This window comes from Lactuca sativa, chromosome 3 (genome assembly GCF_002870075.4).
Source record: "Lactuca sativa cultivar Salinas chromosome 3, Lsat_Salinas_v11, whole genome shotgun sequence".
Lineage (NCBI taxonomy): Eukaryota > Viridiplantae > Streptophyta > Magnoliopsida > Asterales > Asteraceae > Lactuca > Lactuca sativa.
This window is the reverse complement of record NC_056625.2, coordinates 47,563,009-47,578,645: the sequence shown is the minus strand read 5'-3', so window position 1 is coordinate 47,578,645 and position 15,637 is coordinate 47,563,009. Positions and strand designations below refer to the sequence as shown.

Here is a 15,637-nt window from a genome sequence, read left to right as displayed (position 1 = left end):
GACCCCTGATGGCAAAAGTCAGAAATGGAATCCCCCACTCTGATGGATCCCCGATCTACATAAGAACCAGGCTCTAGACGAGCCCCAAACTGCCCTGAAACTATCCCGGGCCTAAAGGCCTCAAGATGACTGTCCATAAGCTCCACGATGGCCTCTCTAACTGAACCAAAAATCACTGGAGTCTGATCAATGATGCTGCGCACAATCTCTGCGGAAATGAAATCCCTCATCTGATCATCAAGCTGCCCGACTCCAAAACCTGAGCCAGATCCCTCCTCGACGCCTGAACTGCTAACTGGTAGCTCGCGCAATGTCACCATACTGAAAAATATAACAAAATCCTGATCAATTTACATACTACTGCTGAGGGACCTCTCACACACTCTACCATTCCCTGGTTTCGTCTTGGCCCCTCTTGAATCGAGTACGGATCCTCTGCTTTCAGTAGTATGGGCCCCTACTACCTTCCACATCTATCCGTACTTTCCTCAAGAGTTACCTCAACTCAACCAAGTCCCCTTTACTCTTCTACTGATCTCTGCTACTCTCATCCTAGGCTTGCCCTAGGGAACCTCTGACTCTACCCAAACAGTCCTCAGCTGCTGAAGGCCTCCCAGTAATGCGAATTAGTCACCACCTGAATACCATCACATGTGACGAGGCTCAGATAATCCTTCAAGTAAAAGACTCGTCCCTACGACGGTTGGACTCAGACAAGAGCTGCGCAGTAGGGCCAAATCCAGCACTCTAAGATTATTCAACCCTGATCACATGTGATGTGATGTATTCACCTAATGGCTAACTCCCATCACTCAGAGTCCCACACATCACAAAGCAAGCAGCATTCGGATAAAGGAAACATACTCAAGCAAATCTATCCTCATAACGAAAAACTGCACTAGCATACAATGCTAAGCTCATGCTATCAGGCATAACCTACACAGGCTATCCTACTACTGTCTACTTAATACTAGCATGCAATTCTTATCAAGCTAAAACACATAAAGCAGGCACATAAGGCATCATCCTAGATCCTTAGTCCTATTCTAGCATGCTGTTCTACTGAAGCTGAAACTGAAACTGAAACTGAAACTGTAGCTGATACTGATAATCATAATATAACTTGTATGGGTAAATTGGGAGTACTTACTTGAGCTCGGCTGATTGCATGCACCACACCCTTTTCTCTTTTCAAAACTCTTTTTGCTTTTTCTAAAAATTGTTTTCTTTTCTCAAAATTCTTTTGTAACTACGATTTTTCTTTTGAAAACTATATACCACTTCCTTAGTTTGAGTTCAGACACACTCGGAAGTGCGCCCGAATCCCTCAAACCAAGGCTCTGATACCAACTTGTAACGACCCAAAAATCACGACTAAAAATTTCTTTTAAAACATTACTAAAAATGGGTTTATAAACAACGTATCATAAGTCAAACATAACTTTTGAGTATTAAGTTCAAAACATAATAGCATTATCAGAGTCAAACATTCCCAAGCTAACTGACTATGGTGTGTGCTCTGCAATCTTCCCGAGCTCCTCTTTTGAAAACCGAGTACCTGAAACCAGAACTGAAAACCGTAAGCACGAAGCTTAGCGAGCTCCCCCAATCTACCACATATCACACAAAACATATAAATCACATATTGGGCCTTGCCCACTGCATCGGACCGATGTCCGGACTAACGGGGCCTTGCCCCCTACATCGAACCGAAGTCCGAAGCTGACATCGGACCGAAGTCTGAAGCTAACTGACTGGGGCCTTGCCCCCTCCATCGGACCGTAGTCCGAAGCTGACTATCTGGGACCTTGTCCCCTCCATCGGACCGAAGTCCGAAGCTGACATCGGACCGAAGTCCGAAGCTAACTGACTGGGGCCTTGCCCCCTCCATCGGACCGTAGTCCGAAGCTGACTATCTGGGACCTTGTCCCCTCCATCGGACCGAAGTCCGAAGCTGACATCGGACCGAAGTCCAAAGCTAACTGACTGGGGCCTTGCCCCCTACCGTAGTCCGAAGCTGACTATCTGGGACCTTGTCCCCTCCATCGGACCGAAATCCGAAGCTGACATCGGACCGAAGTCCGAAGCTAACTGACTGGGGCCTTGCCCCCTCCATCGGACCGTAGTCCGAAGCTGACTATCTGGGACCTTGTCCCCACCATCGGACCGAAGTCCGAAGCTAACTGATCACAACATATCGTAACATATCAACTGGCATAAACTCACATATACTGCATACTACATCGGGCCGTAGCCCGGAACATATAACACATAAATCCTGTTTGAGCCACGAAGGCATCAAACATACTAACTACTGTATCAGATCAACATCCGAAACTACTGCTAGCTAAACGGGCCGACATTGTGGCCTTAGACCCGTTCCTACTGGAAGGAAACTCACCTGAACTGCTGAGCCCTGCTGATAAACCTCTGGCTGCTACTCGACAATCCCCTGAACCGCTGCTCCTCCAGCTCTCCGAGCTATCAATATACATATAACACTTAGTCTGACAGTCAACTAAGTCAACTCTGGTCAAATTCAACCTTCCAGGTCAACCCTACTCGCCGAGTCTTCCTAAAGACTCGCCGAGTTCATAAGCTCAGGGTCTTTCTTATTCGCGACCCGACTCGCCGAGTCAGTCCATGACTCGCCGAGTCTAACTAGTTCCAAGTCCTGTCCTGTCCAACTCGTTGAGTCACCACCCGACTCACTGATTCGAGTCTCAACTCAAAGGGTTTAGGGTTTCGCGATCTGACTCGCCGAGTCCAAGAACAGACTTGCCGAGTCCAAGACAATCTTCAACCAACTCGTCGAGTTGTTCATCCAACTCGCCGAGTCCATGCCTAACTTCAACCGACTCGACGAGCTGTTCATCCTACTCGTCGAGTTCCTCCTCATCTTCAAGCTACTCGCCGAGTCCACTCGAAGGACTCGCCGAGTCTATCCAGTCTTCAATCCATGCAGTGGCTTTTCGAGCCAAACAGAACTTCCAACTCATAGATCCATACTTCTAGGGCCTATTCCCCACGTAAAGTGGCAAACTTTACGTGTAGATTGAGAGATCTATGCTCAAAACACACTAAACTAGGGTTTATGGCAAACATGCTTCTTCAACATACCAAGGGCTGATACTTTAGGGGATTCAAGACCAAAACCAACATGGATCTGAGGTAGCAACCTCAGATCTGGACCTCCAACTCGAATTGGTTACAAATCATACCAATAATGACCAAAACTCACACATAAGAATATATCTAGAAGAAAAGGGAGTCCAAGCAACAGCTTATTACCTCCAATTGGTCTGAAATGACTCCACAATCCCAGATCTACAGTCCCTTCTTGCACCTCCAATGTCTTTCTTCCTCCTCCAAGCTTTAGTGCATTCTTCAAGGCAAGATCTAGCTCAAAAACGGATATGGCGGCTAGGGTTTGGTGTTCTGGGGTAGAGAGGCAGTAGAGGAACCCTAGGAAAGAGAATGAGACGCTTAAATAGTCTCCAAGTCCCAGATTTAGGGTTTTCCTCGATCAGACCCAACTCGTCGAGTCTCCTTGGCCGACTCGCCGAGTCGGTCGCTTTCACCACAACCCGGATCCCGCTAGGACTCGCCGAGTCCCTCCATGGACTCGCCGAGTCTCTCCTTAAAATTGAGGTCTTCTTTCTTTTCTTGACTTTCCAAACTTTGGGGTGTTACAGGTTGAATCAATTAAATGAAGTTTTATTTAAAGAGCTTATTTTGAATAAAATACTTTTGCCAATTTGGATATTAGAGTTTATTAATATCCAACTTACCAACCTAGATTGAACATGAGTTATAATCATATTACATCTTTCAACATAATACATATATAAGAGTCAGAATCGGAAATGTACTTCTTTTACTACGTTTGTTTTAAATCTTTCTTATTTATGAAGTTTAATTCAAGTTTAAATACAAACCCCCATTTTAATATTACTTGTATTATGTGTGAAAATGTGGCAAGATAAAAAGTCCCGTATCTCTGTGGACCGACCCTGCTTACTCTATACTATCTTTAGTATTAGAAATAGCAGTGATTTGAGTTATATTAATATTATTTTATCCCATCATTTGTTGGTTTGACACCCAAACAAATTGGCGCCGTTGCCGGGGATACGGTAGTACTAATTGTTTATGCCAAGATCTTTTCGCACAGGTACACCTTTACCAGTTGATTTGGAGATAGAAAAATCTGCTAAACAGAGAAGGAAGCAAGCCAGACTTTTAAAGAAACAACAACAATCCAGAGCTTCTTCATCAAATCCATCAACTACATCCTCTCCAACATCCAAAAGTATCACCCCACCATCTTCACCTACTCCTACCATGGCAGACAACCATGGAGGACATCAAAATCCTCCACATCCACCACCTGAACAAACCTTTAGACAATGGGCCACTCAAGATGTCACCCAACAACCTTTGTGCATAAATTACCCTGCAGCAATCAACTTTGAACTCAAGTCTGGACTCATCCATTTGTTACCCTCATTCCGTGGTCTTGAGAATGAAGACCCACATAAATTCCTTAAGGAATTTCATGTTGTTTGTGTGGGTATGAAGTCACATGAAGTCACAGAAGATCAAATCAAGTTAAGGGCATTCCCCTTTGCTTTACAAGATTCAGCCAAGGAGTGGTTGTATGACTTACCACCGGGGTCAGTCACAACATGGAATGAACTTGCAAGGATGTTTCTGGATAAATATTTTCCCAAAATGAGAGCTTCAGCTTTACGTAGAGAGATAATTGGCATCAAGCAACAAAAGAGAGAAGCATTGCATACTTATTGGGAACGGTTCAAGAAATTGTGCTCAAGATGTCCACAACATGGGATTACAGAATATCAGTTGCTGTAGTATTTTTGTGAAGGAATGTCATCTTGGGATAGGAGATTACTCAATGCATCAAGTGGTGGATCTATAGCTAATAAGACTCCAACAGAAATCAGAGTTCTTATAAAAAACATGGCAGAAGAGTCTAAACATACAGTCCAAGAAGAAGAGTGGTACAGTGACGCACCAAGGGGGGTGAAAGAAATTTCTACTCCAAAAATTGAAAGTCAACTTTCTGAGTTGACTAAAGTAGTAATGATGCTTGCAAAAGACAAGGGCGTGCAACCACCAATAGTTAGACCTTGTGGCATTTGTACACAAGTTGGACATCCAACCGACATGTGCCCTCAACTTCAGGAGGAAGATTATGAAGAAGCAAAAACCATGGGAGGTTTTCTTAGGTCTAGTCAAAGGGGATATGAGCAGCCATTAGGTGATCAAAGATGGAACAACAATCAAGGTTGGGGAGAAAATCAACAAGGGAACTATCAACCAAGTCAACCACATCAATACCAACAAAGACCACCTTTTCCACCACAAAACTTTCAGCCAAGGCAACCACAACACCCTCCTCAACAAGCGGATTCATCAAGTATGTATTTAGAGGACATAGTAAAAAGTTTGGCAACTAGTACACAAGCTTTCCAACAAGAGACAAGAGCAAGCATAAAGAACTTAGAGAAACAAGTTTCACAGCTTGCTATTTCCGTAAGCAAACTAGAATCTCAAGGAAAGTTGCCTGCCCAAACTGAAGCAAACCCAAGGCACAATGTGTGTGCCATCACATTGAGAGGTGGGAAAAGCTATGATGGTCCAAAATTTTCGGTTGATCAAAAAGAAGATGAAATAGTGGTTGAAGAGGCAACCAAAGAAGAGAAGGAGGAAGAGAAAACAAGCGAAAAGAAGCCTTTCATCGCCGAGTCCAAAGTCACACCTGCTCCATTTCCCGAAAGATTAAAGAGCACGAAGAAAGAACGGGAGGAGAATGACATCATGCAAATGTTCAAGAGAGTTCAAATCAACATTCCACTCCTCGAGGTCATCAAGCAGGTACCTAGATATGCAAGGTTCCTTAAGGATCTTTGTGTATCTAAAAAGAAATTAAAAGGAAATCAAGTCGTAACGGTTGGGGAGCATGTATCCGCGGTTTTGCAAAAGAGGATGCCCCCAAAGTGCAAGGATCCCGGTGTCTTTACCGTGCCTTGCAAGTTGGGAAATCTTTATGTACCCCGAGCTATGCTTGATCTAGGTGCATCTGTAAATGTCCTACCATATTCTCTTTTCAAATCAATTGGTGTAGGAACATTGAGCAAAACCGGTGTGCTCATCCAACTTGCTGATCGGTCTTTGGTACACCCAAAGGGAGTATTAGAGGACGTGTTAGTGCAAGTTGATGAATTTGTCTTCCCGGCTGATTTTTATGTCTTAGATATGGGAGACGATGACTCTCCAAGTTCAAGTTCCATTCTTTTGGGTAGACCTTTTCTTAAAACTTCTAAAATAAAAATCGATGTCTACAATGGAACCTTGAGTATGGAATTTGATGGTGAAGTTATCAACTTCAATGTGCATGAAGCAAAAAAGACTCCTTTTGATGTTCAATCTGTTAATTTTGTCAATTTGATCCATCCCTCAACAAAAAAGGGTTTGAACTTGTCTAACAATGAATTTCTGGAATTAGTTTTGTCACGAAAACTAGACAGGGACAAAGCCAAAGAGCTTGCAAAGAAGTTTGATATGGATAATGAAGTGTTGGAGATTTTAGAGTTTATTGATGACAAGAAGCATGTGAGGAGTTATGATATGTTAGAGAGTCCCACGTATCGAGACTGAAGCACAAATAGTTGGGGTCCAAGTCGAGCCAACGACATTAAAAAGGGGCGGCTAACCGGGAGGCAACCCGGGGGTATTTTTGTCATTTCGTATATTTTCATTGTATTTTCTTTATTTTCAAACTTCCAGGTTGTTTTTCATGCTAAAAAAGGGTTAAAAATCATTTTTCGGGTAGTAGAGATTTAGCGGGTTGCAATTTCAAAAAGTGAAAAAAATCAAGTTTTTTTGGCTTTCTCAGAAGTTTACACGGCCGTGTAAACTAATGCATTGCATTTACATGGGCCGTGTAAACGATTGAACACGGGTTTTATGATTCAGGGATTTACACGGCCGTGTAAACCCTCCCCTTTGATTTACACGGGCCGTGTAAACGCAAAAACATGGCTGAACGATTTTAAAGTCAAATCTCGATTTTTCTAACTCATTCTTCACTCAATACCTGCGATTCCCTCTCTCCCTACTGCCCCCTTCGAAAAAAAACCTTCCACATACTCAATCTTCCTCAACTTTGCATAAAAAAATCAAGCTCCAAGGTATGAAATTCTTCCCTTTTCTTCATCTTCTTTATCTTTCACATCTATTTCAACCTCTCATGGCCGATTTTGGGGTTTTTGAGCAAAACCCTAGAATTTTTGAGCCTCAAAATTTCGACCTAATGCTTGAAATTTCTTGTAGGATAAGCTTGGGGATAGCTTGGGGAAGCATTGGATATCATCTTACCACCATTATCAAGCACAAATTGATATAGTTGTTCCAAACTCTTACTTTGTGCATTTAGATAGAACCACATTCCTTTTTTTTGGTGTTTTTTTTGTGAAACTTACTAGTTCTTGTGCTTCAATTGTCTTAATTGTGTGCAACATTTTGTTGCTTCATTTGGGTTATGGCTTCCCGGGGTAAAAGACATAGAGTTGGCACTTCACATGATGAACAAGACCCACATGCCATAGACAACCCCTATGAATTTGGTCTTATTTTTGAGACCAATCGACAGGAAATCTTGTATGCAAATCTTGTTACAAGAACAATGGGTGCTCAAAAATTTGTGGACATCCAAGCCCTCAAAGATTTACACATATACAAGGGTGTTCACAAGCTTTTTAAAAACATAGGATGGGAGGGTCTTTTGAATCTTCATGCAGTTAGTTACCAAACACCGATGTTGGAACTTTTGTCTTCCATTACCTTTGACTATCAAACCCATCTCCTAACTTTCCGTCTGCTCAACCAAACCCATCAATTTCATGTTGATATCCTTTGCGATATGATTGGTGCTCCTAAAGCAAGAAGGGATATATACACAGCTAAGGGTAGAAAAAATGTTGTTTTTGAGCAAGACTGTGCAAATTTTTGGAGAAACATCTCTTGTGAGTATGAGTATCAATCAGGCACTGCCAAAGCTTCTAGCATTATCCATCCGGTCTTGAAAGTCGCTCACCGGATCATTTCTTCTCTCTTATTCCCTCAAGAAGAGATTATCAAAGCTAATAAGAAAGAGCTAGAAGTGTTGTGGTGTATGATTAACAAGCCTGCAGAAGTCCCTCATTTTGGTTGTTGGGTTATTCAAAAAATGCTCAGAAGTGCTACGAGCAATGGTGGACAGCTACATTGTGGAGGCATGGTTTCTATTATTGCAGAGCATCTTGGCCTCCATCTACCCAATAACCCAACAAATATCATCATGGGCCGTACTCGTCTATCAATTGATGTTATGGAAACAATGCATCTCTTCCACCGCCTTCCCACTGGGGATATTCATTGGACAGTAGATGGGAAAGAGTATCTACATATAGACAGTAGAAATAAGAAGATACTCAATTTAGCCAATGATATTCCATCAACTAATTGGAAACTCAGATCCAACTTAGGTGTTATAGTAGACCATAGTCCTCCATCCTCTCCTCCTCCTGCTCCTACTGCTGGTGCTTCTAGCTCATCTCGCCCTATTCCTTTTTCTGAACATAATCTTTATATGGGCGAGTTTGCATGTTTGAATCATCGTTACACTAGTCTACAACAGGAAGTCGAGGAAATTTATACGGGTGTCGCTGAAATCACTTCTGATTTTCAAGACTACCGTAACTTGCAAGAAGAGCATTGGGCCCAACAAGAGTTGCGTTGGGCTAAGCAGGATCAAAGATGGGCCGCTCAAGAGCAGCACAACCGCAACATTCATCACCTGCTAAGCGATATCCATAGAGTTCTTGTCCTCCCCACACAGCCGCAGCCACCATCAACATCTCAACCCCAATGGCCGCCCTACTATCCTGCAGATTATCCTTCACAGTTCCCTCCATCTCAACCGCCCGGTCCTCAATAGGACAGCTATGCCTCTTTCCAAGCATCGAGGACGATGCTTATTTTAAGCTTGGGGAGGGGCATCCATCCATGCATTATCCCGTTGCATGTAGGTTGCATGTAAATTTTGTACATATTGCATTGCATTGCATTAATTGCATTATTTTTCTTTGTCATTTTTTAGAAAAAAATTTCAAAAAAAAAAAAAAAAAAATTCTTTCAATTCTAATTTTTATTATTTTCTTTGCATCTAAATTTTTGCATTGCATTCATTGCATAATAATAAAAAAAATCGATCCAATCCCAAGCAACCGAATCTTTTCAAAACAGTTGAGCAGGTAAATGAGTCATGTGCCTTGAAATTGGCTTGCTCTTTTTATTGAAAAATCTAAAAGCAAGTTAATCACACACGAGCACATCTCCCGAAGCTACTTGTGCAAAACAAAAAATGAGAAGATTGCCAACACTGGAGCATAACAGCAGGTATGAGTCGATTCTTTGGGACATATGACCGGTCTTATGAGTAGTAATGCTCAATTGAACTTAAAATGCCAAATTCAAAAGTTCATAAAAAGAATGCAAAATCTCAATGTCCCGCCTTCCAGCGCTCTTAAAAGTCCTTTCTACTTATTCCCTTTTATATACCCTGCTTGAGGGCATAGCTTTCAACTATACTTACGGGTTTTTGCATGTTAACATTTAGTCCCCCGAAAAATGTCTTAGAAGTCCTCACGGTAATAGACCGTGAGATGTCCCATAACAGAAAAGTCAAGGAAGAAAATATAAAGAAATCGGCCAAATAAATAAATAAATTAAGTGTTATGTGTTAATTTAGTTATTTGTATTTAAATAATAATAATAATAATAGATCTTACGTATATATATATATATATATATAACTATTATTAAGTTAATCTATGACCTTTGGGATTCGAACAAGTAAACTCTGAGGGGTGTTTTACACCTAATCGCCTAAAGCTAAATTGTTTGGGACTGATTGAGTTGAAAATTCGTTACACGGGTTCCATAGAAAGTCATGAACTTAATAATAGCAAATAAAGCTAATCTGTGGCCTTTGAGGTTCGGGCAAGTAAACCCGAGGGATCTTTTCAAATCTAGCACACTAAGGTCATTTGATTTGGATATGTTGGTTGAAAGCCTGTTACACGGATTTCAAAGAAAGCCATGAGCTTTATTTGTAAAAAAAATGTAATTAGAAAGTTTGTACATAGTTGTGTTTATAGTTTAATTAGATGTTGTGTTTAGGAAAAATACTTGGCTGTCAAAAGATTCCCTTGGACTTGGATTTGAATTTATGACATTGGACTGAATGTTAATTACTTCGACTGGTGTAAGTGGTTTGAAGTTTGTAACCAATCTGGATAAATATTAGGGAATTTTTAGAAAAGACTTTTCAGAAAAAGATTATTGTTGACCAACAAATAGCTGGAATCGAACATTGTTATATTTTATGAAACAAAGATGGTTGAGCATGTTTTGTCACATATAATTTCACGAGAGTAAGACCATAATTTGTTCCAAGAATTGACTTGATAATATTGAAAAGGAATAAGTGTTGTGATCTTTAATTCTGTTGAGTTGTACTAGGGAGTGGCCAAAGTCTTGTTTCTATTATCATTTAATATTTTGAGACTAAAGCAAAGTTAACTCAAGGCATGATAGGTACATTCTCAACTATGGTACAAAACAGGGTAATTGGGTTGGATCTTTTCATGTTTGTTTTGATTTCATGCATTAAGTTTTAAATAGTTTTAACTTTAATTTTCTTTTCTTCTATTCTATTTTATTTATTTATTTTTTTTTCTTCCAGTTTAAATCTTCTTGTTCTTTCTTGAGGACAAGAAAGGTTCAAGCTTGGGGAGATTTGTTAGGTGCATTTCATGCATTCATTTTTATAGTTTTAGTTCATAAAAGTGCATTACATTTAGGTTTAAACTCATGCATTTTGTATATTTTCGGGATTTTTCATGATGCAATTCCATTCACACGCTTTTAGGATATTTCAGGGACTTATGAAGGTTGGATCTTGTTGGAGGAAGTTATCAAGAGTTGGAGACAAAGTTGTAGAAGTTTTGGAGCTTTGAAGAGAGAGAATGAAGAAATGAAGAATTTGGCTTCACAGGAGTTTACACGGCCGTGTAAATGTATACCTATAATTTACACGGGCCGTGTAAACGTATATGCAAGGACATTCTACTTCGAAGACCTGGAAGAATTAAGCATTCTACTTTTCTTGTTTACACGGCCGTGTAAATGGAACCCTTTGGTTTACACGGGCTGTGTAAACGTCTCGGCAGTTTTTAAAGTGGTTTTGTCTTCTTATAATTCAGACAATCAGTTTTGAGGGGAGTTAGGTCGGATTTTGGGAGGAGAAGAGACGATTTTCAGAGCCTTTACAAGTAGATTAACACTTGGAAAACACTTTAATTTCTTTTTGTAAGTCAATTTGAAGTTTAAACTTGTTTGATTTGTAGTCCAACCTAGATATGTGTGGTTGATTTTATTATCATTTCCGAATCTGGATTCTTAAGTATGTGTTGTTAGGCTATGATTTGAATTTAACTTGTGTTTAACATCTAGTAATCTTTGATTTGATCTTAATCATGTGTTTGGTTAGTTCTCTTTTTCACTTGATCAATGAACTAGGGTTCTATTCAATCTAGTTAATCAAATCATGAAATTCGTATATGTTTTATGATTTGATGTTAGTAACACTCACTTACTTGGTTGTAATTAGATCAAAATTAGTGCAATCAAATATTAAATGTTTATATTCCCAAGCTTAAGAGGAATGTTAAACATTGTTGGTAATTAGTGCAAGAACCTAATGTCATTTAATGATTTAATGCAAGATCTTATTTGGGTTGAATCAATTAAATGAAGTTTTATTTAAAGAGCTTATTTTGAATAAAATACTTTTGCCAATTTGGATATTAGAGTTTATTAATATCCAACTTACCAACCTAGATTGAACATGAGTTATAATCATATTACATCTTTCAACATAATACATATATAAGAGTCAGAATCGGAAATGTACTTCTTTTACTACGTTTGTTTTAAATCTTTCTTATTTATGAAGTTTAATTCAAGTTTAAATACAAACCCCCATTTTAATATTACTTGTATTATGTGTGAAAATATGACAAGATAAAAAGTCTCGTATCTCTGTGGACCGACCCTGCTTACTCTATACTATCTTTAGTATTAGAAATAGCAGTGATTTGAGTTATCTTAATATTATTTTATCCCATCATTTGTTGGTTTGACACCCAAACAAGTACATACCAATTATAGTTTGGGGCTTAGACACCTAATCCAACAGATGTCATGGCTCAGAGGAAGCAACCCAACAGCATCAGGAAAGGCTCTTCGGATAACATTTACATACCATGCTCGGTTCAACAACACCCCATAATCCTTTACAATATAGGTTTGACGCCTACAATAGCCACTAGAGGTGGTGTGGATGGAGCATGGTGGCATCAACGATCGATTATCTTCCGACAACAAACAACTTAATCCTTTAGGCATGGAAATTATTTATGAATTTTATTTTTATCCCTCGGTTCATTCAAAATTTTAACAAGTCGGACCCGAGAAAAACAATCCTAGCTTCAGATAAATTTACATCGGATAAAAATATGTATTTTAAGAATAAACTAGTGTACATGTGTTAATAACACTTCAAAAATATTGTAACATCCCATTTTCACAACCAAAATTTTTATTTTTATTAAGGTAAAATTTCCCTGTTATAAATCCATTTTCAAGAAAAACCATTTATTTCAAATTATATTTATCAAAAATCAAAGTAATATAATAAATGCAGAATCCTCAATGTTGTTGATGAGTGTGTACAGTCTCGCCTTCGCCTTCCTATGATCACCGAAAGAACCTAAAAACATAAACAACCGGGTAAGCACAAACCCTAGTGAGTTCCCCCAAGATAATCCATACAACAAACATACTAGCATACATATCGAGTCCACAATCATCGGATTGGATTACCCCGGGTATGTTGGCCTATTGTTTCAACCCAACCGCTCTTCTCGAGCATTCGTGCATACGGCTTACAGCTGGCATGCACCTGGTATCTTGGGTTATGTTTGGCGTACTAGTTACAAAGCTAGTTGTTAGCTAAAAAGCTAGCTGATAGCTGAAAAGATAGTTGTTAAATAAAAACGTAGCTGATAACTGAAAAGTTAGCTGATAAAAAATAACAAACTAGCTGAAAATATGAAACGACATAAAATGACATTTAGAATAATTTGTTTTTATAATTTATTAAGGGGTGTATTTGGAAATTTTTTTAAAACTCCTAAAAAGCTAGTCTAAGTAGCTTCTTAAAAAGCTAGCTTATAACCTACTTTTTGGTAGCCAAACATGACAACTTAAAAAAAGCTCAAAAAATAATCTAACTTTTTAGCTAGCTGTGGCGCGCGAACCACAACCCAACAGCACACAGCAGGATCGCCTCAACCTCGTCCGCTACCATATGTCGACATATAAACAATCAAGGATAGGGTACACACATAATACACACAATTATCAATCATACAGCTCACTACCGCCTACTAACCCCTCACAACACACGGATCCGTTACCATCTAACCTCCATGGAATTCATAACCATAACCAGCGATGAGATAGCCACTCGAACAGATGATCATACTCTAGAGCCACAACCAAACAAGGAACATGCAAGAGAGCCTAAATTAAGAGTTCTCGGGCTATCTATTAGGTGCAATTTGTGCACCTTTATGCACACCTTTTAGTTCTATTTCATGCATCTATTTAGCATAATTGTTCTTTCCTTTTTCTTGCATTTCATCATATTCATGTTAGTCTCTAGAACAACCTTATTTGCACACTTTCATGTCTTTTTCAGGTAAACCGGAGCTTGGAATGCGCTTTGGGAGGTGCTGGGAAGCATTGGTAAAGATTTCGGGATGATCGGGCGAAGAACGAAAAAGTTGAAAAAAATCAAGTTGGGAGTCGGAGTTAGAAGGGTACACGGGCCGTGTTGGATTTACACTACAAAATCAACACGGGCCATGTTGACCAAAAATGAAAGCTGTTGACCAAGCTGAACACGGGGCGTGCCCTCTTTGCCTTATGTTGAACACGGGCCGTGTTCGGCCCAAGAAAACTAACTTTTGGCAGTTTTTCTATTTTTCATATTACGGAAAATTGGGCCACTTTTACACACACACAACATATCATAGCACATTTTGAGAGGGGATTTCAAAGGTGTTTGCAAGGATTTGATCATTTATCATTTGGAAACATTATTTCTCTTATTTGTAAGTTGTAATTGCACATTATTTCCATTTTTTATTCTTGTGATCTTGTTCTAGCCATGTGTGGTTAGAACCCTAGTTTCTCCAACTTCATGTCTTGACTTCTTAGTTGTGATTTCAATCATATGACTTGATATTTGCTTTTTAATTTCTATCTAGTGAATTTGGTTTTGATTTAATCGAATGTTTGATTCTATTTGTGATTCTTATTGGCCATTTGAATTAGGGTTAGGTCATTCAAGTTATCTCTTTTACAAAATCCGTAATTGTTTTGTGAAATTGAACAAGTAACAAGCACTAAACTGATTTCCATTGAATGAATTTAGTGTAAATCTTATTCACACACTCTTACACACCCGAGCTTGTGAGGAGTATTGGGTGTTGTTGGGAACATTCACATAAAGTTTAATGCAATCTTTCAATCTAATTCTAAGAGCGTGTTTAGATTAGGTTAGTAAGGTTAGGGTTGATCAAAGAGCTTGTTTTGGTTAATTAATATGGTGAGTGGGAAGTGTTAGAGCTTGTTAACACTTTCAAGTACCAACTTAGATAGAATTGAGTAAATAACATGTTATCTTGGAATCACATTGCTAAGTTGTCATACATGAGGTTGGAGTCCTTACCATTTCTGAATTTAATTCACCCTTTTTGTTGATTACTGGTGTTTTTAATTGTCTGTTTTAATTATTTCATTCTAAACCCCCCTCTTTACTGTTGGTGACCATAGTACCTTGTGCAAAGAGGTATAGACCAATTATCCTGTGTCTCTGTGGATCGACCATGCTTGCCTTGTACTACCTTTTAGTGCAATATAGTGGGATTCTTTTGGAGTATATCGTACCCATTTATTTGTTGGGTTTGACACCCCTAACAAATTGGTGTCGTTGCCGGGGACACGGTGTTACTAATTGTTTATGCCTAGATCTTTTCTTACAGGCACGCCATTGCCAATTGACTCGGAGATAGAGAAGACTGCAAAGAAGCTAAGGAAGCAAGCCAAGCTTCGTAAGAAGCAATCGGGTTCCGGGACTTCTTCGTCATCTACTCCCCCGGTCATCAACATTTGGGAGGACATACCCCTCTCAAGTGTATCCGCATCAGAAACAAAAAGTCTCTCACTCTCATCACAACCATCCTCACCCAAAAATACCACTCCACCATCTTCACCTACCTATAATACCCCAAACACTATACCCATAGAAGCTTCAACCACTACTCACACCATGGGAGATAACCATGGAGGGAATCCACCTCCAAACCCACCACCCGAACAAACCCTCCGCCAATGGTCAAGACAAGAGGTTACTCAACAACCTCTTTGTATCACATAT

At 39.5% G+C, this 15,637-nt stretch overlaps 1 protein-coding gene across 1 annotated transcript; it reads left to right on the top strand.

The window, feature by feature from the left end:
* The first annotated feature begins 4,890 nt into the window (after nucleotides 1-4,890).
* On the top strand, nucleotides 4,891-6,684 carry LOC128132749 (uncharacterized). The gene has a single exon (XM_052769684.1). It carries the CDS (start codon nucleotides 4,891-4,893, stop codon nucleotides 6,682-6,684), a length of 1,794 nt encoding a protein of 597 aa, XP_052625644.1.
* Nucleotides 6,685-15,637: the final 8,953 nt, after the last annotated feature.

Bases quoted from the DNA above. Each gene is read 5' to 3' on its own strand.
- LOC128132749 (XM_052769684.1), top strand. From the start codon at position 4,891: ATGTCATCTTGGGATAGGAGATTACTCAATGCATCAAGTGGTGGATCT.